At 45.8% G+C, this 25,499-nt stretch overlaps 1 protein-coding gene across 4 annotated transcripts in view; it reads right to left on the reverse strand.

Moving 5' to 3' along the window:
- Positions 1–23,403: 23,403 nt before the first annotated feature.
- Positions 23,404–25,499, reverse strand: part of KDM1A (lysine demethylase 1A) — a 181,343-nt gene continuing 179,247 nt past the window's right edge. For all 4 annotated transcript variants that reach the window (XM_073317371.1, XM_073317369.1, XM_073317368.1 and 1 more), the window contains one exon: positions 23,404–24,072. In XM_073317371.1, the coding sequence (XP_073173472.1) occupies positions 23,887–24,072 (186 nt within the window). In that variant the 3' untranslated portion in view covers positions 23,404–23,886. The remainder of the gene's footprint in view (positions 24,073–25,499) is intronic.

The raw sequence follows: 25,499 nt of genomic DNA on the forward strand, positions 1-25,499 counted from the left end.
CCCCAGACACATTAACAGACTTTTCCAGTAGCTGTACCGGCCACGAATGCATCCCACGTCTTCAGGGCAAATCAAATATTAAACACTATTGCTTTTAAACCCTGTACTGTAGTCACAAATGTGCACTCACCAGAGGTTGGGGATCCTTCAGGGTTGGGGATCCTGCCTTGGGAGGGTATTGGCCCCAGGGTGATGAAAAGGTCCTGGCTGCCGGGGAGAATGGATTCACCACTTGCCTGCTGCACATTCTCCTCCTCCTCCTCTTCTTCATCCACAAAATCCTCCTCTGTGTTGCATGAGACTCACCCCTTGCAGGTGTCCATGGACAGTGGTGGGGTAGTGGTAGGGTCCACCCCTAGAATGCCATGCAGCTGATCATAGAAGCGGCATGTATGGGGCTCTGACCTGGAGCGACCATTTGCCTCCTTTGTCTTTTGGTAGGCTTGCTTGAGCTCCTTGACTTTCACAGGGCACTGCTGTGTGTCGCTTTTGTAGCTTCTGTCCATCATGCCCTGTGCAATTTTGGCATATATATTAGGATTTCTTTTTTTTGATCGGAGTTCTGCCTGCACAGATTCTTCTCCCCATACAGCAATCAGATCCAGTGTCTCCCGTTCGCTCCATGCTGAAGCTTGTTTGTGATTCTGGGGGGACTGCATGGTCACCTCTGCTGCTAAGTTCTCCACGCTGACCAAACAGGAAATGAAATTCAAAAGTTCCCGGAGCTTTTCCTGTGTACCTGGCTAGTGCATTAGAGTAGAAAGTGCTGTCCAGAGCAGTCACATTGGAGCACTCTGGGCCCTGGTCTACACTAGGACTTTAGGTCAAATTTAGCAGCGTTGATTGATGTAAACCTGCACCCGTCCACATGATGAAGCCTTTTTTTTTTTGACTTAAAGAGCTCTTAAAATCGATTTCCTTACTCCACCCCTGACAAGTGGATTAGAGCTTAAATCGGCCTTGCCGGGTCGAATTTGGGGTACTGTGGACACAATTCGATGGTATTGGCCTCCGGGAGCTAACCCAGAGTGCTCCATTGTGACCGCTCTGGACAGCACTCTCAACTCAGATGCACTGGCCAGGTAGACAGGAAAAGAATTGCGAACTTTTGAATCTCATTTCCTGTTTGGCCAGCGTGGCAAGCTGTAGATGACCATACAGAGCTCATCAGCAGAGGTGACCATGATGGAGTCCCAGAATCACAAAAGAGCTCGAGCATGGGCTGAATGGGAGATACGGGATCTGATCGCTATCTGGGGAGAGGAATCTGTGCAATCAGAACTCCGTTCCACTTTTCGAAATGCCAAAACCTTTGTCAAAATCTCCCAGGGCATGAAAGACAGAGGCCATAACAGGGACCCGAAGCAGTGCCACATGAAACTTAAGGAGCTGAGGCAAGCCTACCAGAAAACCAGAGAGGCAAATGGCCGCTCTGGGTCAGAGCCCCAAACATGCCGCTTCTATGATGAGCTGCATGCCATTTTAGGGTGTTCAGCCGCCACTACCCCAGCCCTGTTGTTTGACTCCTTCAATGGAGATGGAGGCAACATGGAAGCAGGTTTTGGGGACGAAGAAGATGATGATGAGGAGGAGGTTGTAGATAGCTCACAGCAAGGAAGCGGAGAAACGGGTTTTCCCGACAGCCAGGAACTGTTTCTCACCCTGGACCTGGAGCCAGTACCCCCTGAACCCACCCAAGGCTGCCTCCTGGACCCGGCAGGTGGAGAAGGGACCTCTGGTGAGTATTTTAAAATACTATACATGGTTTAAAAGCAAGCATGTGAAAGGATTAATTTGCCCTGGCATTCGCGGCTCTCCTGGATGTACTCCCAAAGCCTTTGCAAAAGGTTTCTGGGGAGGGCAGCCTTATTGCGTCCTCCATGATAGGACACTTTACCACTCCAGGCCAGTAACACGTACTAGGGAATCATTGTACAACAAAGCATTGCAGTGTATGTTTGCTGGCGTTCAAACAACATCCGTTCTTTATCTCTCTGTGTTATCCTCAGGAGAGTGAGATATCATTCATGGTCACCTGGTTGAAATAGGATGCTTTTCTTCAGGGGACACTCAGAGGTGCCCGTTCCTGCTGGGCTGTTTGCCTGTGGCTGAACAGAAATGTTCCCTGCTGTTAGCCACAGGGAGGGGGGAGGGTTGAGGGGTTAGCCATGTGGTGGGGGGAGGCAAAATGCGACCTTGTAAAGAAAGCACATGTGCTATGTATGTAATGTTAACAGCAAGGTTTACCCTGAAAGAGTGTAGCCATTGTTTTATAAAATGTGTCTTTTTAAATACTGCTGTCCCCTTTTTTTTCTCCACCAGCTGCATGTGTTTCAATGATCACAGGATCTTCTCCTTCCTAGAGGCTAGTGAAGATTAGAAAGAAAGAAAAAACGCACTCGTGATGAAATGTTCTCTGAGCTCATGCTGTCCTCCCACACTGACAGAGCACAGATGAATGCATGGAGGCAAATAATGTCAGAGTGCAGGAAAGCACAAAATGACCAGGAGGAGAGGTGGCGGGCTGAAGAGAGTAAGTGGAGAGCTGAAGACAGGGCTGAAGCTCATATGTGGCGGCAGCATGATAAGAGGACGCAGGATTCAATGCTGAGGCTGCTGGAGGATCAAACCAATATGCTCCAGTGTATGGTTGAGCTGCAGCAAAGGCAGCTGAAGCACAGATTGCCACTACAGCCCCTGTGTAACCACCCTCCTCCCCAAGTTCCATAGCCTCCTCACCCAGACGCCCAAGAACGCAGTAGGGGGGCCTCCGGCCAACCAGCCACTGCACCACAGAGGATTGCCCAAAAAACAGAAGTCTGGCATTCAATAAATTTTAAAGTTGTAAACTTTTAAAGTGCTGTTTGGCATTTTCCTTCCCTCCTCCACCACCCCTCCTGGGCTACCTTGGTAGTCATCCCCCTATTTGTGTGATGAATGAATAAAGAATGCATGAATATGAAGCAAAAATGACTTTATTGCCTCTGCAAGCGGTGATTGAAGGGAGGAGGGGAGGGTGGTTAGCTTGCAGGGAAGTAGAGTGAACCAAGGGGTGGGGGGGTTTCATCAAGGAGAAACAAACAGAACTTTCACACCGTAGCCTGTCCAGTCATGAAACTGGTTTTCAAAGCTTCTCTGATACCGCACCCTCCTGTGCTCTTCTAACCACCCTGGTGTCTGGCTGCGTGTACCCAGCAGCCAGGCGATTTGTCTCAACCGCCCACCCCACCATAAATATCTCCCCCTTACTGTAACAGATATTGTGGAGCGCACAGCAAGCAGTAATAACAGTGGGAATATTGGTTTCGCTGAGGTCTAAGCGAGTCAGTAAACTGCGCTAGCGCACCTTTAAACACCCAAATGCACATTCTACCACCATTCTGCATTTGCTCAGCCTGTAGTTGAACAGCTCCTGACTACTGTCCAGGCTGCCTGTGTACGGCTTCATGAGCCATGGGATTAAGGGGTAGGCTGGGTCCCCAAGGATACATATAGGCATTTCAACATCCCCAACAGTTATTTTCTGGTCTGGGAAGAAAGTCCCTTCCTGCAGCTTTTGAAACAGACCAGAGTTCCTGAAGATGCGAGCGTCATGTACCTTTCCCGGCCATCCCACGTTGATGTTGGTGAAACGTCCTTTGTGATCCACCAGTGCTTGCAGCACTATTGAAAAGTACCCCTTGCAGTTTATGTACTCGGCGGCTTGGTGCTCCGGTGCCAAGATAGGGATATGGGTTCCGTCTATGGCCCCACCACAGTTAGGGAATCCCATTGCAGCAAAGCCATCCACTATGACCTGCACATTTCCCAGGGTCACTACCCTTGATATCAGCAGATCTTTGATTGCGTTGGCTACTTGCATCACAGCAGCCCCCACAGTAGATTTCCCCACTCCAAATTGATTCCCAACTGACCGGTAGCTGTCTGGCGTTGCAAGCTTCCACAGGGTTATCGCCACTCGCTTCTCAACTGTGAGGGCTGCTCTCGTCTTGGTATTCACGCGCTTCAGGGCAGGAGAAAGCAAGTCACAACATTCCATGAAAGTGCCCTTACGCATGTGAAAGTTTCGCAGCCACTGGGAATCGTCCCAGACCTGCAACACTATGCGGTCCCACCAGTCTGTGCTTGTTTCCTGAGCCCAGAATCGGCATTGCACAGCATGAACCTGCCCCATTAGCACCATGATGCATGCATTGGCAGGGCCCATGCTTTCAGAGAAATCTGTGTCCATGTCCTCATTATTCATGTGACCGCGCTGACGTCGCCTCCTCGCCCGGTATCGCTCTGCCAGGTTCTGCTGCTGCATATACTGCTGGATAATGCGTGTGATGTTTAATATGCTCCTAATTGCCAAAGTGAGCTGAGCGGCCTCCATGCTTGCCTTGGTATGGCGTCCACACAGAAAAAAGGCGCGGAACGATTGTCTGCGTTGCTCTGACGGAGGGAGGGGCGACTGATGACATGGTTTACAGGGTTGGCTTACAGGGAATTAAAATCAACAAAGGGGGTGGCTTTACATCAAGGAGTATTTCAGGCAGGACTTCACAGAGGGTTCCAATAAGAAATGGTGCACCTAAGTAATTGTTCTTATTGGAACAAGCAGGTTGGTCTGGCCTCTGATTGATACATGGCTAGATTTACCTCACTGCACCTTCTCTGTGAGTGACTACAGTGTGACCTAGAGGAATGAGTCCCCTTGACGGGGGCGGGAGGGGGGAAACAAATGAGTACAAAACAAATCTGGTCTATTTATTGTTTTGATCCACCCCATCTATCTTTTACATCTTTGGCTGGCAGCAGATGGCGCAGAAGGACTGCATGCCATCCACATCTCATGGCTGCTCAGCAGAAGATGGTACAATAGGACTGCTAGCAATCCGTATCGCCTGCCTGCCTACCATAAGATGGTTCAATAGGACTGACTGCAGGACTAAAGAGAATGACCTGGTCAAGTCACTTCTAATGTAGTCCCTGCACCCATGTCTGCCCAGGCGCTCCTGGCCAATGTGGCCAGGAGCACCTCGGAGATGACGGTGACGGCTACCAGCCTATTGTGCCGTCTGCTGCCACAAGGCAAGGGGCTGCTGCTGCTGCTGTGTAGCAATGCAGTACCACATCTGCCAGCACCCAGGAGACATACGGTGATGGTTACCTGAGCGGACTCCATGCTTGCTGTGGTATGGCGTCTGCACAGGTAACTCAAGAAAAAAGGCGCAAAACAATTGTCTGCCCTTGCTTTCACGGAGGGAGGGAGGGAACGGGGGCCTGACGATATGTACCCAGAACCACCCGCGACAATGTTTTAGCCCCATCAGGCATTGGGATCTCAATCCAGAATTCCAATGGGCAGCGGAGACTGCGGGAACTGTGGGATAGTCACCCACAGTGCAACGCTCCAGAAGTCGACTCTAGCCTCGGTACTGTGGAAGCGCTCCGCCGAGTTAATGCACTTAATGCACTTAGAGCATTTTCTGTGGGGACACACACACTCGAATATATAAAACTGATTTCTAAAAATATGACTTCTATAAATTCAACCTAATTTCGTAGTGTAGACATACCCTGAGATAGCTCCCGGAGGCCAATAACATTGATTTGTGTCCGCACTACCCCAAATTCGACCCAGTAAGGTTGATTTTAGCACTACTCCCCTCACCTGGGAGGAGGACAGAAGTCGATTTTAAGAGCCCTTTAGGTCGACAGAACGGGGTTGCTTGTGTAGACGTATTCATTATAAAAGCGGCCTAATGCGTCTAAATTAGACCTAACCCTGTAGTATAGACTAGAGCCAAGATACTCTGATAGAGTTAATCTCTCTTGGCTCTGGTCTTTCTCCCTTCCTAGGTCCCCCGCCACCGCCCCTTCTCCCCCATCTCTCCTCATTTCTGCTCTCTCTCTTTGTTTTAAAAGTTAAAAGTTATAGCTTTTACAGAAACCTCCAAAAGATAAAGCAATTGAAAATAGAACAAACCAACAATCAAACAAACAGTAAACAAAGTAAACACTTTACTTTAACTAAATCCAGTCAATTAATCATTTTAACCCTTCAGGAATGCAATAACTGGAATTACTCCTAACTTTCTTGAAGATATGGTTGTCAGCAACAGAAATACAAACTCTGCTTCTAATCCTAACTACTGACTAATGTTTGAAACGTTGGCTTTGCTTATTTCCATAAACATAGGAAAATATGGGGGTAATTCCTCTGTTTTGCCTGCAACCAGCAAGGGTATTTGTGTATATATATATATATCTATTAAGCTATAATCTGCCACCCCCAAAGGGGTAGAAATATGTTTTTTTGTCTTTCAGAACAACAGAAAAAGCTAATGCCAGCTAAAAAGCAACCCAAAATACCATAAATCTACTGTAATAATAAAAATTGTGTTTTGTGTCTATGTTTTGTCTTGCGATGTTGTTTGTCTTCTTGCTAGCACTGTTGTGTACCAAATGCTCAGAAAAACTTCCTCAGGTCGCAGACACCATATTCGAAAAAATTGGTTTTAAAGCAGAAATTATAAATACTGTAAAACTGAAGGTAATTAAAAATAAATTAAGCTCTCTGTCCCAGCTACAGGACAGCCTAATTCAAAAACAAATAAAAACATACTGCTATAGCTCTGGGATGTACTGAAATGCAAATACTTGCTTTGTTCACATTGGAACACAAAACGTTTTGGGTAATATCAGAAAACCCAGGTTTTGATACACTTGCTGAAGCAAAGCAAAAGATCACTGTTTAATACTTATCAATACGAATGGATGCAGAATGTTTCTGGCATAGTAAGGCCAAACCTTTTGATTTGGGAAATTGTTAAAAACACACACCAACAAGCTCTAAAAGCAAAGATATGAAAAATTAGCCCACTCCTCATATGGCACATGAAATCCTGGCTACCCCAGACCTCAAGCCAGTGGGCTGGGGAGGGAGGGAAGCTATTAAACACCAGAGGTTATACTGAGTGGACTCCTCAAAAGTGGCTGTGCTTGTCCTTGCCTGTTGCTCCAGAGCCCTGTAGTAAAGACATTTCACTAGAATCCTGTATGTGGAATAGATTAAATAATAAGACCAAAGTATTGTATAATGAGCAATATGTACATATTAATTCCTGGAAAGAAGTGTTTTGGGAGAATGAAAGTGTTAGCAACCCGCTAGTAAACAAATGTAAATGTAATGTAAGTACTGTGTTTACCAATAATCACATTTACCATTTGCCACAACCAAAAAAGTCTCAGCTTTGCCCAGTGGAGGGAGGAGCTATGTAAAACCCGCAAAAACCGCTTTAAATAAGGAAAATGCCAAGCTTAAGGGAATCATCCTTAAAGACATCCAGGAATGGCAAATTAAAAACAAGGTAATGTTGCAAAAGCTGGGGAAGGCAGTCCACATGCTGGACGCCAAGTTGGCAGGGCCATACTCCATCGTAAATTGCATCTCCCCAGTAGTGTATCAGCTTCAGCTATCAGGCAAACTAAAAGGGCACATGCCAATCGGCTCAAAACATATGCTTCTCCCTAGGTTTCTGGTCATGGCATCATGGGCCTCGGTTGTGGACTAGCCAGCTGCCTGGACCATCCGAGTCTCCAGCTACCATAAAATTGTCTGGATAATCATAATTAGAAGGAGGAAAAATACCTCCAAAGGCTCTCCCTAGCTCGAGTGACCAAAGAAGTCCGAGCCACGGAAGGCAGGAGGGGAGGTGCCTTGAAAACAGTGCATAATCTAGATAGACACAGCAGGGCCACAGCAAAATACCTGGTGGGTGGCCCCGAACCTCTCCTGGATTCCCAGTTCCTCCTGTGGTGGCCTGGAGTGAAAGTAAAATGGGAAGCCCTTTGGCAAGAAATAGCAATTACTAATCGCGGGATGTAATATTGTTGTTGTAATCTCCTAAACCACGCAAACAACATCCGCGACGAAAGCCAGGGAGGGCCATAACAGGACAACTAATAACTTAGGGAGTTTTTCATCCATGCCTCAGTTTCCCCAATAGGCTCATTTGTGTTGTTCTCTTTCTTTTCCTCTTGCTTTGTTAACAGGAAAAGGCAGTAATAGCAAGAGCCCAGGGACACCCCGAACAGGAGTGGTGGGACCGCTCTTGCTTACTTCAAGCCTGCAAAATTCATCAGGGCAAAACACTGTATGTATGGTGGTATTTTTCTATGGGAATCCTCAAGTGTCCGACACTTTTGTCTCCTTTGTTAATTTTGCCACTGTTCAAAATTGGCCATGGTTAAAAAAAAAGGGTCAATTATCCATTGGCCGGGGAGCGGGGGGGCAATTCTGGCTTAGCATCCTGGGAATGTGGCATCATGTATTATCTGGGATTGGGTGGTCCATTGCGACGTGTAGGAGGTGGCTCCACCCCAATAACAAATTAAGCGGTATGTGCTCACCACGGCCACTGACCATCAGTACATATGAATTGCAGAGGGCAACACCTGGCAATTATGGCCTATGAAGCCCCCCCACACACACATAATGTGTAAAAAAAAGGTAATGCCAGTCCGCTTTTACGAAGTGGGTCAGCACATCAGCTGGGAAGGGGAGGCATCGGGATATGCCCCCACGAAGGCCCATGTGTTTACCAATACCTCTGCGTGTGTTTGGAGAACCACCGACCCTAAGGTGCCCCTTGATTTGCTGTTACCGTCTCAGGCGCACAATTTTTCGGTGCGTTGGCCTGCAGTTATGAAAAGTACGGTTAATATCGCTAACTATGTTGCATTTAATTTTTCATGAATTGCACCCAGTGTTTTCCTGCCCTTGACGCACCCCTGGGAACAACTTACCGTTTTCCAGACAGTTGCCGACTGACCATATTCCAGACAGATGCCTCCCCCTTTACGGTGTTTCAATACATTTTTTTCTCCCTTTTATCTTCACCCAGAGACTTTCAGCTGGCCTGCCTCTTACCTCCTTCTGGACTTCAGAACAAGTGTATATCTTCTGATGTATAATGTAACCTTGCCTCCCTTTTTTCCCCTTCCTGACGAGCTATCCCCACTCCGACCAATATCCAGCCATGTTATCCCACCAAGTCTCTGTGATGTCAATTGTTCTAATTTACCTTATGTACTAAGAGTGCCAGTTTTTCTCCATACACCTTGCATTTGTGTATAGACATCAAAGATGGTGAACAGATTCCCCCACTGTTTTCCTTCTAGTAGCTCCTATGACCTTATTGTAATTTTCCATTTCCCCAACATCGAGCCCTCGCTTCAGGTTATCGTTTTTATACTTTGCTATGGCCTTTTGTCACTTGCCCCCCCTTTGAATCTAGTTTAAAGCCCTCCTCACTATGTTGGCAATTCATTATGTGAAGATGATTATATAGGCAGGGGAAAAAAAGTCTTTCCCAAGCATATGTGGGCTAAGGGCTTCAATATTTACCTTAATCTTGTCATAGCCCATTTCTACCAACTTCTAAAATAGAGATTAATATTTCTTTGTGGCTGTGCATTCAGGTTCCTTCTAAGGAACCTCATGGTGTTTCAACTTTTTCTTATTCAGCAATTTTTTTGTATTCCCTTCTAAGGATAATTAATTTCCTAATAGAATCAGGGCAATCATTCTTTTTTATAGCCCTTGCCCTTATCGGGAGCTATTTCTTACCGTAGTAGCCGTCTCAATCCCAGCAGAGTCTTTTATCTTTTAAAGGATAAAAATACCCTTGTTTGGCAGCCAGCTCAGCTGTATTTTTTTAACAATCACAATAAAGCCTGTGTGGGCCTTGCACTGGGTCACTCAGGGCTAAAAGCTGGTTCTTCAAAGCTAACAAAGCAGTAGATATGAGTCACGCTCCATTCTAACTAATGGAGGCCACTTAATTTGCCTTGAGGTTACCGCTTCAAAATCAGGAGTGAGGCACAGTCTGCCAAAATCCAGCCTGAAAAAAGTGGCCAGAGGGCAAAAATTAACTTGCAATGGCTGATGATCACTGTTCAGTCTAAAAGCCACTAAAAAGTTAGAGAAAGAAGATGAGCTTAAAATTGGCCCTGCAATATAATCAATCATACTGCCCCCTCTAACATTCTCTAGATGATTACGATTCAAAACCTCCAGCCTAAATATAATTAAAATGATGGTCTAAGGGCTTTCTGACTTTGTCCTTGGAATATCTAGGGGGAATGTCACAGTGTAACGCACCACCTCTGCTGGAGGCTTTTTTTAAAAAAAGGGGGAGCCGCAAATAGCTGCTCAGGGGTGGGGGCTGGGTGCTCTGGAAAACTCCAAAGCAGTTGAAGCAGGTGAGCTCAAACCAAGGATGGTTCTTGGGTGGAGGGGAGAGGGAAAAATACCCAGCAGGTGAGAGCAGATGTCAACTTCCCCCACAGTGCTGCAAAAAAAGGACAGGATGCCGTAAATGGGCAGGGATCCCAGTGGCCAAGTTGCATCGTCAGCAGGGTGCCAGGAACAGAGCTATAAGGGACTCAATCCAGTTCAGGAGGGACAGGCAAGACAGAGAAAGTAAGGACAGCCACAAAAGAGACCACACCTAGAAAGAGGAAAGAGGGTTGGATAAGGGAAAAAGAGGACAAATTAAAGGAAGAACATTGCAGTTAATCAAGAAGAAAAATAACTAAAGAACCGCTAAGTAATCTAAGAAATTGTAAGAAAAACACTGTTAGAAAACTGTGAGAAAAGTAAAGCAAGACTGAAATGTGACAGAAAATAAGCTGTAATTAAAGATAAACTATGTAGAGAAACAGACTTAAGAAAGAAGGAGGAAGAGAGCTGTAGCAAAAGTAAGAAAATAGTAAGAACAGTAAACAAAACCTCTGGACAGCTTTGTAATGCGGACAAGTGAAGGGAATAGCGAACCTGTCAGGCGGCAAAGGGACTATACCCCAGAAAGGAGCAGTGGGAAGGGATGAATGGTCAGCGAAGAAGCCACTACACCGCATCAAGGAATACAGGTCTTTATTTCAGCTGGAACTGAAAACAGGGAAAAAAAGATTGCAGAAGAGGATTGCTCAAGATATAATGAAACATCCTAAGAACTTTTCTTTCAAACGCTGGGCATACGGAGGTGGAAAGCTGAGACACTGAAAAAGGAACATATACTGTGTTTATGTTTTAGTGCATTGTATTTTCCAAGGGACGATTCTGTTATTTCATAAACGTAAATTGTTACCTATAAAATGAGTTTAATTCAAGCTCTGTCGAGAAAAACTTATTATAAGAAAAGAGATCCCAACAAACATTGAGGGCTAATAAGATAGATTTATCTAAGAAAATAATATGATAGGCCTGAAAATAAAGGATATCCTGGGGTTAACTTGTTGGGCATATAATTTAATTTGGTAGAAAGAAGAAGGGTGAGACTACTTGCTAAGCTCACCATCTTTGCATGCTTAATACCCACTTCTAAAAAAGGATTCAGAGCCTGGTACATAAAAGGGTCTCATCCTTAGAAAGCCAAGTTTCTTAGAGGAAAACATAATCAAATTGCGCTGACGCAGTTTGGCTGCTCATACGTTCACTGAAGTGAAGAGCACCATGTGGTATGGGATTTGTAGGAACAGGCTGGAAAAAAAATCGCAAAATGAACATGACTGCACAAACTTCACATTTTAGAGATGTGTGTATGGGGTTGCCAGATTTCTAATGCAAAGTGACTTAAAAACTAGACCCAAAGTAGCCCAATCAGTCTATTGAAACAAAGGTGTGTTTTTTATTAACATATTGGTCTATACCTTTAAAAAGAATCACTATCTAGAGTATAGAATGGATGTTAGCAGCATGGATCTATAACAAACAAATTTTGGCAGCCAAATCTTACAAATTATTCAGATTTGCTTGGGTTTATGTGCATGGAAAGGTTTATATAAATAGTTACACTAAATACAAAGGATTAAGTTGGAAGAAGGTTCCTAATGTGTTGCTGTAAGGATTGGTGAAAGTAAGCATCACCTCAGTGAAATTCACGGATGGTCCTCAAACTTGTAAGACTCTGCCACCCTCAGAAATGTACAACAGGAGGTAAGAATATTTTCCAGCTGGAAGAGAAGGAGATACAGCAGACAGCTGCAAAATGGCTGCTTGAGGGCAACAGCTTGAGGGACAGCAGCTCTTCAAAAGGTATCTGGGAAAAAGGTCACAGAAAAGTGCACCCCCACTCTGGGGAGATGTGGTAAAATCCCAGCATTCACAGAGGAATCGGTGTTTCTGTGTCACAGCCGATGGACCTGACCCAAAGCTCATTGTAATCAAAGGAAAGACTCCCACAAATGGGACTAAATGGCAGAATAAACGGCCACATTGGGGTACTGCCATTCACTGCAGAATTAGAGCGGATGGGGGGATGGGAAAGGGTTAGGTGGCATCTAAACAATATTGGTGGTGGAGGCAGTGCACGGTTTTTCTCGCAGCAGGGAAAGATTCCAGGGGCTCATTCCGCAGCGCTGCTCCAGAAGCCGGAAACGTCCAAAGCTGGGCTGGCTGTGCGGATGATTATCCCCTGAATGTGCCTGGGGAAGCAGCCTTCTCCCGCACCTGAGCAGCCCTGTGTCTACTGGTTTCACAAGGGGCTTACTCCTGCCTTTTTAACATGTCACTATGTGAAGGGGAGGGGCAGATCATGATGAAATCTTCTGACCTAAGCACAGAGCTTGAGAGATTCCTTCCCCCACCAACCCCTGAGTGTGTTTGTTTCAGGAATGAAAAAGTGCGGCAGTGACTCCCAGCCCAGCTATTGGTTCTGCCAGATACACCCTGGGCGTTATTTGCTAAGCAAAGAATAGGCCAGGGAGGAGGGAGAGGAGCCAGCAATGTTGCTCCCAGCTGGTGAGGGAAGCAGGGAGAAGATCGAGTGACACCACTCCTGGGTGGTGGTATGAAACTCTGCCCCCCCTGCCGCCCCCATGGAGCCTCTGCTCAGGTGGTGTTTGGTATTCAGTTGGAGGTGGTAGGCATGGCAATGTCGTCTGGATCCCTCTCTCTGTCCTGAGCTGGTCGGGACATTCCTCAGGATTAGGACAAAGATGGTCGGGGGACCCAGGAGATGGTGAGGGTGGCAGCCATGATGGTGAAGCTCACTTCAGTAGCCTCCATCTGTTCTTCCTTCCGTTCTTCTATTATTTCTGCATTTTCTCTCCAAAGTCTCTTTCTTTAAGGACCCACTAAGGGAACGATGGGTGGAATAGCCCATCCTCTCACTATTTTGTCCACCAAATTAGACTTAATATCTGACACACCAATTTTGGTTCATTAAGTTCTGGCATAATTTCACCAGTCCTTGGATGGTAGCAACATGGTCTTTTTGGGTAGACTAATCCAGTTTCTCTGTCTGGTTTTCTTGCACCTATTCTCATCAACATTTGTTGTTATAGGTTTTTGTGACACTTATGAACTTACACTAACTTTTTACAGTTGAACTCTATAACATTCTGGGGTGCAATCCAGACCAGTGAGGGGCTGTGTCACCTTGCCCTGCAACCTTGGGTGCCTCACAATGCTTTGCTGTTGTTGCTCTCACTTTGGGCTACTCACAAACAGCCTGCCAGCATGCAGGTAACACCCTGAGGGTCTGTGTTTTGCTGCAGCCTGCCAGTACACTCCACTCGAGCTTCCACCAGCCTTAGTTACCACATGCAAAGTGACCTCTAATACACTCCCAGACCTGGACTGTCAAGCTCTATGAAGTCCATTGCTCCTCTAAGGGGTCAATATACAGCAGTTTGCCACTTTAAATGGAGTTACCCACACAGTTCACAACACTGGCTTTGTTCTGATTAAAAAATAAAACAAGTTTATTTAACTACAAAGAGAGAAGTTCACAAGTATTAAGGCATTAATGTCAGAAATGGTTACAAGAAAAATAAAGATAAAACACTTCCTAGTACTAAACGGAACAAACTGGACTTGGTTCAAGATGAACCCTTACCACAGGTTTCTGGTAGCCATGTTTCAGATCAGGATCTGCTCCCAAAGCCCAGCGCCTGTTTCTTTTGTATTCTTAGGTGAAAAGCGAGAGAGTTGGATGGCGAGAAATTACTTGGGGTGGTTTTGCCCCTCACTTCTATACTTCAGTCACTCTTCGAAAGGCATTTTCCTGAGAGCGACCCCCCCCCCCCAGATAAAGTTCTTTCCACACAGATCAAGGAGATGTGGACACTTGTGGGAGAGAGGTTTTTGCTGTTGTTTTTTAAGTTGCAGATCTGGTTGTAACTGCCCCCTGTCATTTGATGTAGCCAGGTGAGTGGCCAGTGCAATGTATCCAAAAAAGGCAGCACTGTAATGTGCTGAGGGACCACACCACGGCCAAACATTCATTTTATATCCTTGCACCTTTGTTCTCTTGGAGAAGCAATGTCTTGCTTGGGCACACTATGGGGTGTCTCTCTCCCTCCCACCCCTTTCATCACTTTGCAACAGCACAGCCCCCACATTGGTTTGTCAAAGTCTGGGCTTCCCAGACCTAGCTCAGGGCTTCCTTCAATTTTCAGATGGTCCATTGGCAGTGTTTGGAGCAGACACTTGTCTGGCTTCCCCTTTCCCCATAGAACAGAGATCGAAGCAGTCAGAGTACTAAAAACAAGGGATGAACTGCTGCTAATACCCTGGCATTCCAATAAAGGATTGTGCCCATTTCCTTGTCTGGTGAGTGGTCTAGGTTTTAAGAAGCCTCTGCTTTTGCAGGATCTGGTTTTATGCAGTCTCTTCCCACTCAGCTATGGCTGACGTAGCCTTCTTCTGCCATCCTCACATGGCATTTCTCTGCCCTGCAAGTCAGGTCTTTTGTCTGAAGGCTAGGAAGCACCCACCTTACATGGATTACATGCTGTTCCCAAGTCAGACTGATTATATATGCCAGGGCAAACTCCCCCATTCCATCTAGTCACCGATCTACCAGCCACTGGAAGGTAGCCAGGGCCCCCTTGAGGCCAAAACAGAGGATCAAGAGCTCAAAAAGCCCAATCGGAATGGTAAATACCAATTTGAGCCTGGCATCTGAGTCCAAAGGTACCTCCCAATACCCTTGAGTGAGCTGAACTGCAGCTGATGTCTCACCACCTCTGCCTCCCAGATCACAGCAATAGAGTCCCAGCCCCTGTGCCGTCTTTCGTTGTCTTCATTTTGTTTTTTCTTGGAGGGACCTGCCTGCACTAGAATTTCCAACCCTCCAGGATTGTCTTGGAGTCTCAAGGAACTAAGGATTAAGCTTTAATTAAAAATTATGTCATGTGACAAACCCTCCTGGAATACGTCCAACCAAAATTGGCAACCCTAGCCTGTACTGACCCCAGCAGTTGAGTCTTTGTTAACAGTGAATATTCAGCTGGAAGAACCACTGCTCTCACCTCCAGCTGAATCACCTGACACAATGGGGGTGGGGGAGATGGATACATACTGCCTCATCTAGCGGCACACCTCCGGCTCCTCTACTCATTTTCTGGAACCCCAGCACCCACCATACCTTGCTGCCCTTGCACTGAGCTCTCCAGTGTTAATGCATATTATCCCATCACCAGTCACACCTCACCCAACACTCCTATGCCTCAGCCAGTCATTTAAGGGTGAAAGCCAGACAGCTTTCTGGTGCATACTGATTCCTTGTGTGTTTCCAGTTTTTGGGGGACACACCTCATGCGCTAACTCTCCCTGAACACTGCCAGTCTGTTTTTCTCACCAGATGCTCTTGACTTGGCGTACCTGGGACAGAGCTCAAGCCAGGACACTCTCACTGAGGTGAATGGGATCCCTGCATTAGCTTGTCAATGTCCAAACTTGCTGCGCACAGATCATGCAGCAAGGCCCAGCGCTATTAGGCTTTTCCCAGAGTGAGCCTGGGAATGTGAAGGCACTGAGAAAGGCCTGGGAGGGCTTAGGCCATTGGGCTTCTGGTTAGTCATCGACCGACAGATTCCAAGGCTAGAAGGAACCATTGAGATCATCTAGTCTGACCTCCTATATAGCACAGGCCAGAGAACACAGCAAGCAATTCCTGCATCCAGCCTATCGCTCCTGAATGAGCGAGAACAGATCTGTTAGAAAGGGATGGCCAGGGTAAAATTTTCTTGGTGACTTAGGAGCCTAAGGCCTGGTCTACACTGGTCAACATAAGGCAGTTTACATCAGCCTAATTATATCAGTGTCCACACCACAGCCTTGCTCCCGCCGATGTAAGTGCCCTGCTACACTGACATAATAACTCCACTACCATGAGAGGCATAGGGCTTATGTCAGTGTAATTAGGATGATGATGTCCGTGTAGACCCTGAAGGTTACTTATATTGGCTGTTGGTTGGCATTCTTGTCAAATTTCACAGCTCTCTGCTAGAGCCATGAAATTGACAAGAAAGCCCAGCTCACAGCTTGGATTATCACTCTGGGTGGGGCTCCTGCTAGAGGAGGCAGTGATTGAACTGCCCAGTGAGACCACAAGACTTGGTTTCGCAGCGAAGGCACCTGGTCAGGTTTATTGTTGACGAAGGCCGATCATAGCAGACTTTATGAGGATACTAAGACATGTATGCCTGTGACAAGGGACTCAGCTCAGTGAATGACGGGACGTTCCATTCCCGCCTTGGATGGCCAAAGACACTCCTTCCGAGGCTCCTTTTGGTACCGCGACACACACAAGTTACATATTGCCCCTCTGACTTAGTTAATTACCACCCTTTACCTTGTACGTGTTGGTTCGATCAAAACAGCTCTATCCTTCATGCTGTCATCCTGATCTTATCTTTAAGCGAGAGGTCAAAGTGTTCCTGTTATATTTGGGGCATGTGTTTGTACCATACCTGGTATTGGGGTGTTCTGGCACCACCCTTCTGGCATGTGTCTGCGTGAGTGTCCTGTGCCCAGCATTTCTCAGGAACGTGTGCGTTTTTGCAATACCAGCCCTGTTCTTGCCAGATTCTCTGAGCCTGCATGCAGGCAGAGCCTGACTCTGCTCACAGCCTGGCTTTTGTTAATTTTGCTTTATATTATTAGGGACTGACTATTATTTTAGTTCAGGCCTCAGGCTTCGTACCAGGCCTCATGTTTCAGGCTCTCTCTTTCTACTATGGGGGACCTCCCAAGCTCTGGACTCCCATGGGGGAGTAGGTCCAGCTATGCCAAACCTCTCTGCACCCCAAACAATTTATTAATGGAAGAAAATTTAGATCTTCCCCACCTCTAGGAGCACCCATGTTTAACAACTGGTAATCTGGGTTCCACCTTGGCACCCTTCACACACTCTGTATCGTCTGATTGCTTGGTTCTGTCCTGGTATCTTACCAGCCTCAGTTGCTCCCCCTCCATCTGACTGAGCCAGTCTTCCAAACCCTGAGCTTACTGTCCGTGGTTAGAGACCCACCAGAACTGGCTTAAGTTACTTTTATTTCTGGGTCATCTCTACTCAGATCTGTATCTGGAACTGCTACTCTTGCAGCCTAAAGCCCTGAGCTAGCAGATCTCTATTTCCAGTCTCAGCGCCAGTAAGCTCAGGGCCCCAGTACAGTTTTATTTTGTTAATAAATCGCTCTACATCATCTGTGTACCCCAATTGATACAGCACAGCCGATAATGTCTTAATTGTAAATGGAGCCTCAAAACACTTTAGTAGTTTTCGTCAAAATCTCTCTCTGCTTTCTGACTCAGACTAATTTGCTCTCCTCACATACCTGACCTGTAGCCCTTGGGTCATAGCACTTGTGAAGGATTGGATCCCCCCCATCTGGGATGCCACCTGATGTGTGGGGTCCCACTGGTTCTGGCCATTCCACCAACCTGGGTTTCCTCACCCTGTCCTAACTATGTCAGGCCCTCAAGCCTTCTCTAGCACACACACACAGGTAAGGCCACACCCAGCTGCAGACAGACTGAAATCAGCACTGTGTCGGAAGAATAAGCTTGGGGATTTACTCAGCACTCATGTGCACACCCCCTTTGGGGAGTAAACCCAATATTGTTTTGCACTATATAGAAAAATCTGCACAGCACAAGTTCATAAATATCACCCTCTCCTACCATGTGGAGAGAGATATGCACAGCTCCCCCCGCCTTTGAATTGCACAAACTGGGTTTTAAAATGAACAAGAAATAAAATTTACCTTTTGTAGTTAATAAACTTACGTGATTATAAGGGATAGCAAACAGAACAAAGCAGTTTACTGAGCAAATAAAACAAAACATGCAAACAAAGCTTAATACACTAAAGAAACAGGTTACACATAGTAATTTCTCACCCTAAATGTTGTTTAGGCAGGTTGTAGCATGTCTGTAGTTCAAGAGTTCCAGTTATGACTCTTTACAGGCTAGACTCCTGGACTCACCCATGCCTTTCCCTTCAGGTGTTTTTAGAAGTTTTCCCTCTTGGGCAGGCAATGGAGGAGAGTGCTGAATGATTTACTACAAAGCCTTAAACAGAATTTACATAAGGTGGGAACCCTTTGTTTCCAGTGGAAAAATACTAGCAGTGTCCAAGGTGATGCTCCATACCAGGTGATATCATCAGATGACCATGCAACGTCAAAGCAACATCCCAGGAAGCTCCTCAGGAGGGTGGGAGATTACTATCTTCAGAGTTCTATTGTCCTCCTTAAATGGCTCATTCAGGCTGATGGGGGAACGTCCACCAGACAGTAGGCAAAGTACACACACAGTTGTAATTGTTACATAGTCAATATTCCTAACTTCAGATACAGAAATGATATATGACCCATCTTTCATAAAACATCTTAGCTATGCCATATTTACATCATAACTATGTTTTGAAGAATATGGGGTGCAGCATCACAGCACTCCTTATGATTTTGAGAGGCTTTTTATTGATTCGCTTTAATGGCTTCCACAAGTTAACAAAGGTAGCCTGCCAGTGATTACATTATCTATTGGATTGTGATATTTCTTCTGAATATATGCCCCACTCAACAGTTACTAGCAAAGTAACTTCATACTCAAACATCACTACATAAAGTGTGCAGCCAGTAGATGACTAGCTAACAACCACTTCATACAATAAGAAAAAAAGCAATCTCAATTTACCTGATTTGCCTTTACAGAAGTTGCTGCATAGATAGGAGTCTGATTCAGGTGCTCTGCTAACCCACTGGACTGCAGGTCTTGTGTATTTCTATGACACTAAACACCTTATAAAATAATCTTAATTCTCAATTTTGGCCTTGGTCAATGTTTAAGGAACATTGGGCCTCAAACCTGTAAACAAGTTGCTCTACAAAATTCTAGCAGCAGTTTGAGCTCCACAGGCAGGAAATAACATGTCTACGAGCATTTGAAAAGTACTCTGCTACCTCAAGTACATAACAGTTACCTCTTTCTGTGTTTGGCAATGGACCCAGAATACCCAGCACTTCCTAATCTGAGGGCCTTCCAGTCTGTGACAAAACTCTAGATTGTTTAGGTGTAGCATTTGCCATTTTCTAGAACTACAGGTAATGAAAGACTTGCACATCACTGATTCCAACCTGGCCAGAAAGTGTGGTTCTGAACTCTCCATGCAACTTCTTTGACTCTGGTCTTTCTGTTACAGAAGAACTTTAAGACTCTAGGGGCAGTTCCTTGGAGGCCTACTGAGTAAGGATGCACCTGCCTTCACATATATCTTATGAACTAAGCAGCTTCTTTGTAGATTCAGTTTGGAGCAGACCTCCTTGTACTTCCTAGTTCTGAGTCTGTTTGAGAGTCTGTAAGGAAAGCTGTAGAATATCCTTCTTCCAGCTCCTCCAATGGGAAATCTTAGGGTGAGTTCTGCAAATCCTGGAAGTTTAGCAGTCTTGCACTTTCACCACCCTCCTCATTCAGGACCTGCACATCCCAGTGATAAATCTGTAGCTGTGGCCTGATCACACACTTGTGCTTTGTGGAGCTCTTCAGAAAAGCCAGGCCTTCTTGACATGGCATCAGCATCGACATGCTGCTTGTCCAGCCAATGCTCAATTTGGTGCTGGAACTGTTCCAGCCATCTTGCTGTCCTGCTAGCTAAGGGAAATGGTGTGGCCAATGGAGTGAACTGTGATCACTTTTCAGCCCAAACTGCTTTTCCATTAAGAAGTGTCAAACATCTGGTGAATGTCCCAATTTTTTCCCCAGGAGTAGAGAGAAAGTAAGGATAACTCTAGAGGCTAGCACACTCACCACCCTCACCCAGGGTCCAGTCACTGTGCCAATGAATATTATTTTATACAAAGAAGAACAATTTCAACAGGAGAGATTGAAAAACACCCACCCAAAATACCCTATAACCCAGCAGTTAGGGAGGTGGGAGATCCAGATTTATATTCCTGATCCAAATCAGGCAGAGCAGAGATATGAACCCAGAGCTCCCACGACCTACCTGAGAGAGCTCCAACCACTGCACTGTTGGCTATAAATGGAGGGTTGGGGGCACAATCTGATAGGCATGCTCTTAGGGAGCCTCTGAACACATTTACCAATTTGCGCTCCATAGGGAAATACCTACATTGTGAATCCCAGGCTTAGGCATCAGTTAAGTTCCAAGACGCTCAGTGGTATCAAGACTTAGGTAGGTTTGCTCATGCCCAGCTGCACAAACGTAGGTGACTATGGACTTTACCAGTGGAAGCTCAGGCACCCGCAGAGTTAGTCAGAAACGGAGTAGCAGTTTTGTGAATGGCAGCAGCGCTTAAATCTTGGACTTAAGTGCCTAATGTGAATCTAGCCCTGGGTGGGCTTCACTTTGAGAATGGCAATCCACAACTTCTCCAGGACAACTCCAGTTCTTTCAGATTCCTCAAACCTGCCAGTTACAATCCTATCACTCCAGTACACCAGGCAGGGAATTCTTTAGAGATCAGCCAGGACAGCATGCACCAACCTCTGGAACTGGTTGGGGACAGGACCTGGAATGCAAGGGACTGTGGTTGGTGGAAAATACAGGTTTTGTCCAATCATCTGGATGAATTTCCAGTTGCTAGTATCTGCTGACCAGATCAGTGATACAAACCCCACAAACTTAGGACAGCAGGCCAAGTGTGTTATCAGTCTTTGCGAGGGCATATGCATCCTCCAGTCACTGAGAGCCCTCACATGCCCTCATTCAGCCATCCTTCTTTGTATCAGGACATAAGTATGGCCATACTTAGGTCAGACCAATGGTCCAACTAGCCTCGTATCCCATTTTCTGACAGTGGCCAATGCTGCTGCTTCAGAGGGAAGGAACAGAACAGGGCAATTACCTCTGGGATAGCCCATGGACCTGTGGAGAGTCAGATGAATCCACATTCCTTAATCTAGAGAAACTGCCTCATACTCTGCTTGGCAGTGAACAGGAATTCTTTGGGGCCCCAGAGTAACTGGTTGGCTCCTCTGCTGTCTCTGTAGCACTGGGCTAGTCCTGTGGCCCCCTCCCTCCAATATGAACCAGTTTGCTAGGTCTGGTACACTCCCTTCACTTCCCATCTTAGCCCTCTGTGTGGGTTAAATTTTCAAGGTTTGGAGCCTAAGTCCCATTTTCAAGAGACACACAGAACTTGTCTACACTTGAAATGCTACTGCAGCACAGCTTCAGCGTAGACACTAACTACACCAGTGGGAGGGGTTCTCAAGTAACACCCATAAATGAAAAAATGATTACAGGCTCAGATGGTCTGGTGGTGTAATGCAAGATCCTGACAACTATGTAGGTAAGACTCCAACAGATCAAAATTTAAGAAACATGACAGAGGCCAACCTAAGAAGTAGTGGTGAGATGTCACAAAGGAGGACATGTTAGTATGTGGTGTGATCGATAATATAACATTGAACAGAGCACTTTGGAGGGAGAGGACTTGTAGAGCAGACCCTATTTGATGGGATTAACACAAGAGAAGAAAAACTGAATCTGATTCTTGCTCCACTCAGGGAGTGCACAGATCCCTCCACTCCTCACTGTGGAGAAGTCTGCAGCAGGCAACTGCTACCTTTCCTTCATGGAGCTCCCAGTGCAGATGCAAGCAGGATAGGGTGGCTGGTGGAGTAGCGAGAGTGCAATGTTCTCCAGCTGCCATATGGATCTCTAGGGGCACAGCCAGCTGGAGCAGCTCATGTTAGGAATGCTTACATCTGACGACTAAGTAGGACAATGTCTAGGTGAAGACAAATGCAGTAGTTCAGTATCTGTGTTCGTCATGTCTGCAATTCTGAAAGGATTCCTTCATTCCTGATGGTTATAGAATACATCAGCTGAGGGCATTTAAACAGGAACCTAATGTTCTTTTCTGCAGAGTGCACTGATTGCTGCAGCACTTCTCTACACTAGCATGAAAACACCTGGCAGCAGCATGTCATATGGCTCAGAGAAAGACATCTGGCAGGCTTTGCACATTACGCAGAAGTGAGATTACTATCAAACAGCTCTGCAGAGAAACAGTAACTTTTACAAAACGGTCGCATTTATTTAGCAATTTAATTTTTGTTAAAGTTACCCTACTGCAAAAAACACAATCCAGAAATGCAGGTAGAGAAGTAGAGAGAGCAACAGCCAACACCTTCCTGGCTTCTAAAACTCATTATCACTGCCCTGGGAGCATGCTAGCCAAAAATATAATGGCCCTGCTCTGAAGAGTGTACCTTCTCATTTCGCTTGTAATTGTAGAATTCAAGAAACTCAGCATCTGAAAGTGTGCTTAAAAGTTACCAAAAACCCAAACTTAGGTTTGCATGTGACTGATACTCAGGAGACCAAGGCCACCAGGCAGAAGACTGTATAACAGAGATTTCTTGCCTCAGGTTTTATTACTTAAAAATTTCTCTCTCATTTCCTGTGTCCAGGTCTTCACATTAATCAGCCTGACTCACCTGAGCCTGCAGGTGAGATAGGGGTCTAGGAATGAGATCCACAAAAGACAGTGTGCTAGATGGGGAGCTACCAAAGCTAGTCAAAGGAGATGCTGAGGAGAGGAATGTGTCCTAATCTCCACCTCTCAGGGGGTTTGGTCCGGTTTGGGAGGAGGCTAGCAACTCACAGCTGGGAACCCCTCTCCTGAAGTCTGCCATTCTTGCAAGAAATGCAGGAGGAGGCGGAGCATTCTCTCTTACAACTTTTAGCCCAGTGGTTAGAGAATATATCTGGGATGTGGGAGACCAGAATTCAATTTCTCCCCACATACCCTCAGGAGAGCACTCTAACCATTGAGCTATGGGATATTCTATTGTGGGGCTCCCTCAGTTTCTTCTGTTGAAGCTGTTCCATTTTGTATAAACAAACAGTTACGGGTGGAGTGGGGGGTGAAGAGGGAGAGAATGAATAATGCTGTAGCCTGGTGGTTAGGGCATCCACTTGGCTTCCAGTTCCCTGATTCAAGGGCTATTTATCCCAAGTGAGAGATGACTTTGCAGTGGCTGAAGGGCTATTTTGGAGTGGTTCTGCGATGAGCATTACTCGTAGCTCTGCTTTTACTACGGAGGAGACAACTGCACCAATTTAATTCTCAAATGAAAGAGGAAGAAAGGAACTTGGTGAAAACTTTATTTTTTTCAAAACAAACAAAGAAGTCCACATAAGAGACAAATTCTACACTGTTACCAACAACCACCAGCTACGAGAGTCTGAAACCTTTTGTGCAATTACTGAACTGGGAACACACTAGTAGGTTCTTTATGTGCCAAAAGAAATCCAGCTAAACATTAGGAGCTTAGATTCCCAATGTATTTGCACTACCACAGGAATTCCTGACCAGTTTGGCAGTAAGAGACTGTATATATAGACACTCGGGCAAACAGACAGGCAGGGATCTGTATACCAGGTGCATGGGCAATAGTCAGATCATATTTCATAAGGCCATTCCAATGGGGTGATGCTATTTAGTGACTTCTGGCACAGTGCTTTCAGTGGCTACTGCTACAGACTATGAAGATATCTTGCTCCCAAAAACAAGTCCACAGCAAATGCATTATGAATCCATCACTCCTCTGTCTGGCAGCTTGTATCTCCCTTACATGCTAGGGGCCTGTGGTGTGGGCACGCCCGGTGTAGCTTGGCGTGGCAGCGTATACATGGCCCCAAGAAACTGGTCTGCAATACGTCCTGCTTCTCTCAGCCCACTCAGCAGAGCACCATGGACAGTTGCTGGGTAATTACGAATTGTATGTTCTCCTGCGAAGAAGAGGCGAGGAATTGGCTGGGAAGAAGAACAGACAGCACATTGTTAAGGGTGCCATGCAGCTGACTTAGCTCAGGCTCTCTCATATAAATGCTAGATTTCTCAGCAGAACTACTTAAAAATAAACATTTCTCCTATTCACAGAGTTACTTCTGCTGCACAAAGCTGGTTTAGGTATGAACTAGGTAACCTCAGGGATGGTATAATCTTTCCTTCAACAAATGCCACTTGCCCAAAGGAGAATCCTCATGTGCCTCCCAACTATCACAAATTTTCAGCTTTAAAAAGACATCTATTGTGTTGCACGGGAACACTTTACTGCTGGCTGCTGAGGGTGTTGGGCATCGGAGCAAAAAGAAAGACTGCCATAGAGTTCGGTTTTGAAGCCAGAAATTGGGCTGGAGAGAGCACAGAATGTTGTGTATTCAACATTGTGTGTTTGATCATTTCCACACCACCACATCTGATTAAAGGCCTGTCTATATTAACAAAAAGAAAAGGAGTACTTGTGGCACCTTAGAGACTAACCAATTTATTAGAGCATAAGCTTTCGTGAGCTACAGCTCACTTCCTCAGATGCATATCGTGGAAATGCATCTGAGGAAGTGAGCTGTAGCTCACGAAAGCTTATGCTCTAATAAATTGGTTAGTCTCTAAGGTGCCACAAGTACTCCTTTTCTTTTTGCGAATACAGACTAACACGGCTGTTACTCTGAAATCTATATTAACACTTACTGCATATTGAGCTGGAGTATAAATCTACTGCGTTTCAGCATACCAAACACACTAAGCATCCCCACTGATGCTGCTGCTGCGCACTAAAAGTTCACTAGTGCACACTGACATACTGTGGTTTGAATAAAGGCAGAGGGGAAAAACCTGAGACAATTAACCGTTTGTGCATTGCAGTCTGTGGTGCAGACTATCCAGCAACATAGCAGGGGCTAAACTAAGCGATTTAACCAACCATAACAGTATTTAGAGAGACTAAATGAGACCCTGGTCCTGGAGCCTCACCGTGTGATGTTCAGAAGCCCCCTGCTTTTAGGGATTCCACCATTTGCTCAATAGGTTAGCAGAAAACAGGACTTTCACTGTGGCTCCTAAAATATGGACACTTCCCTAATCCCTTCAGCTTTATCCCATCACTCCTCACCGTGAAAACATTTTTAAATGATTCTTCAGAGGCATTTCTTTTAACTTATTACAACTCGTTCCTTCCCCCACTGATGTGGTTACATGTTACAGGGTGGCCCCTTGCTACATCATGGCGAAGGTTGAGCTGAGTTGGTATTTTTGTTGCAAATCTTTGTAATGTACCTCAAGCAACTTGGGGGCTGGAAAGACACTTTGTGAATGACACTTATTTCTGTACACGCTTCCTGACAGGCAGATGATGTACTAGAGCGATTTATGCTCATTTCCACACACAACTCTGTTATAAC

The sequence above is a fragment of the Lepidochelys kempii genome, chromosome 19 (assembly GCF_965140265.1).
Source record: "Lepidochelys kempii isolate rLepKem1 chromosome 19, rLepKem1.hap2, whole genome shotgun sequence".
NCBI lineage: Eukaryota > Metazoa > Chordata > Testudines > Cheloniidae > Lepidochelys > Lepidochelys kempii.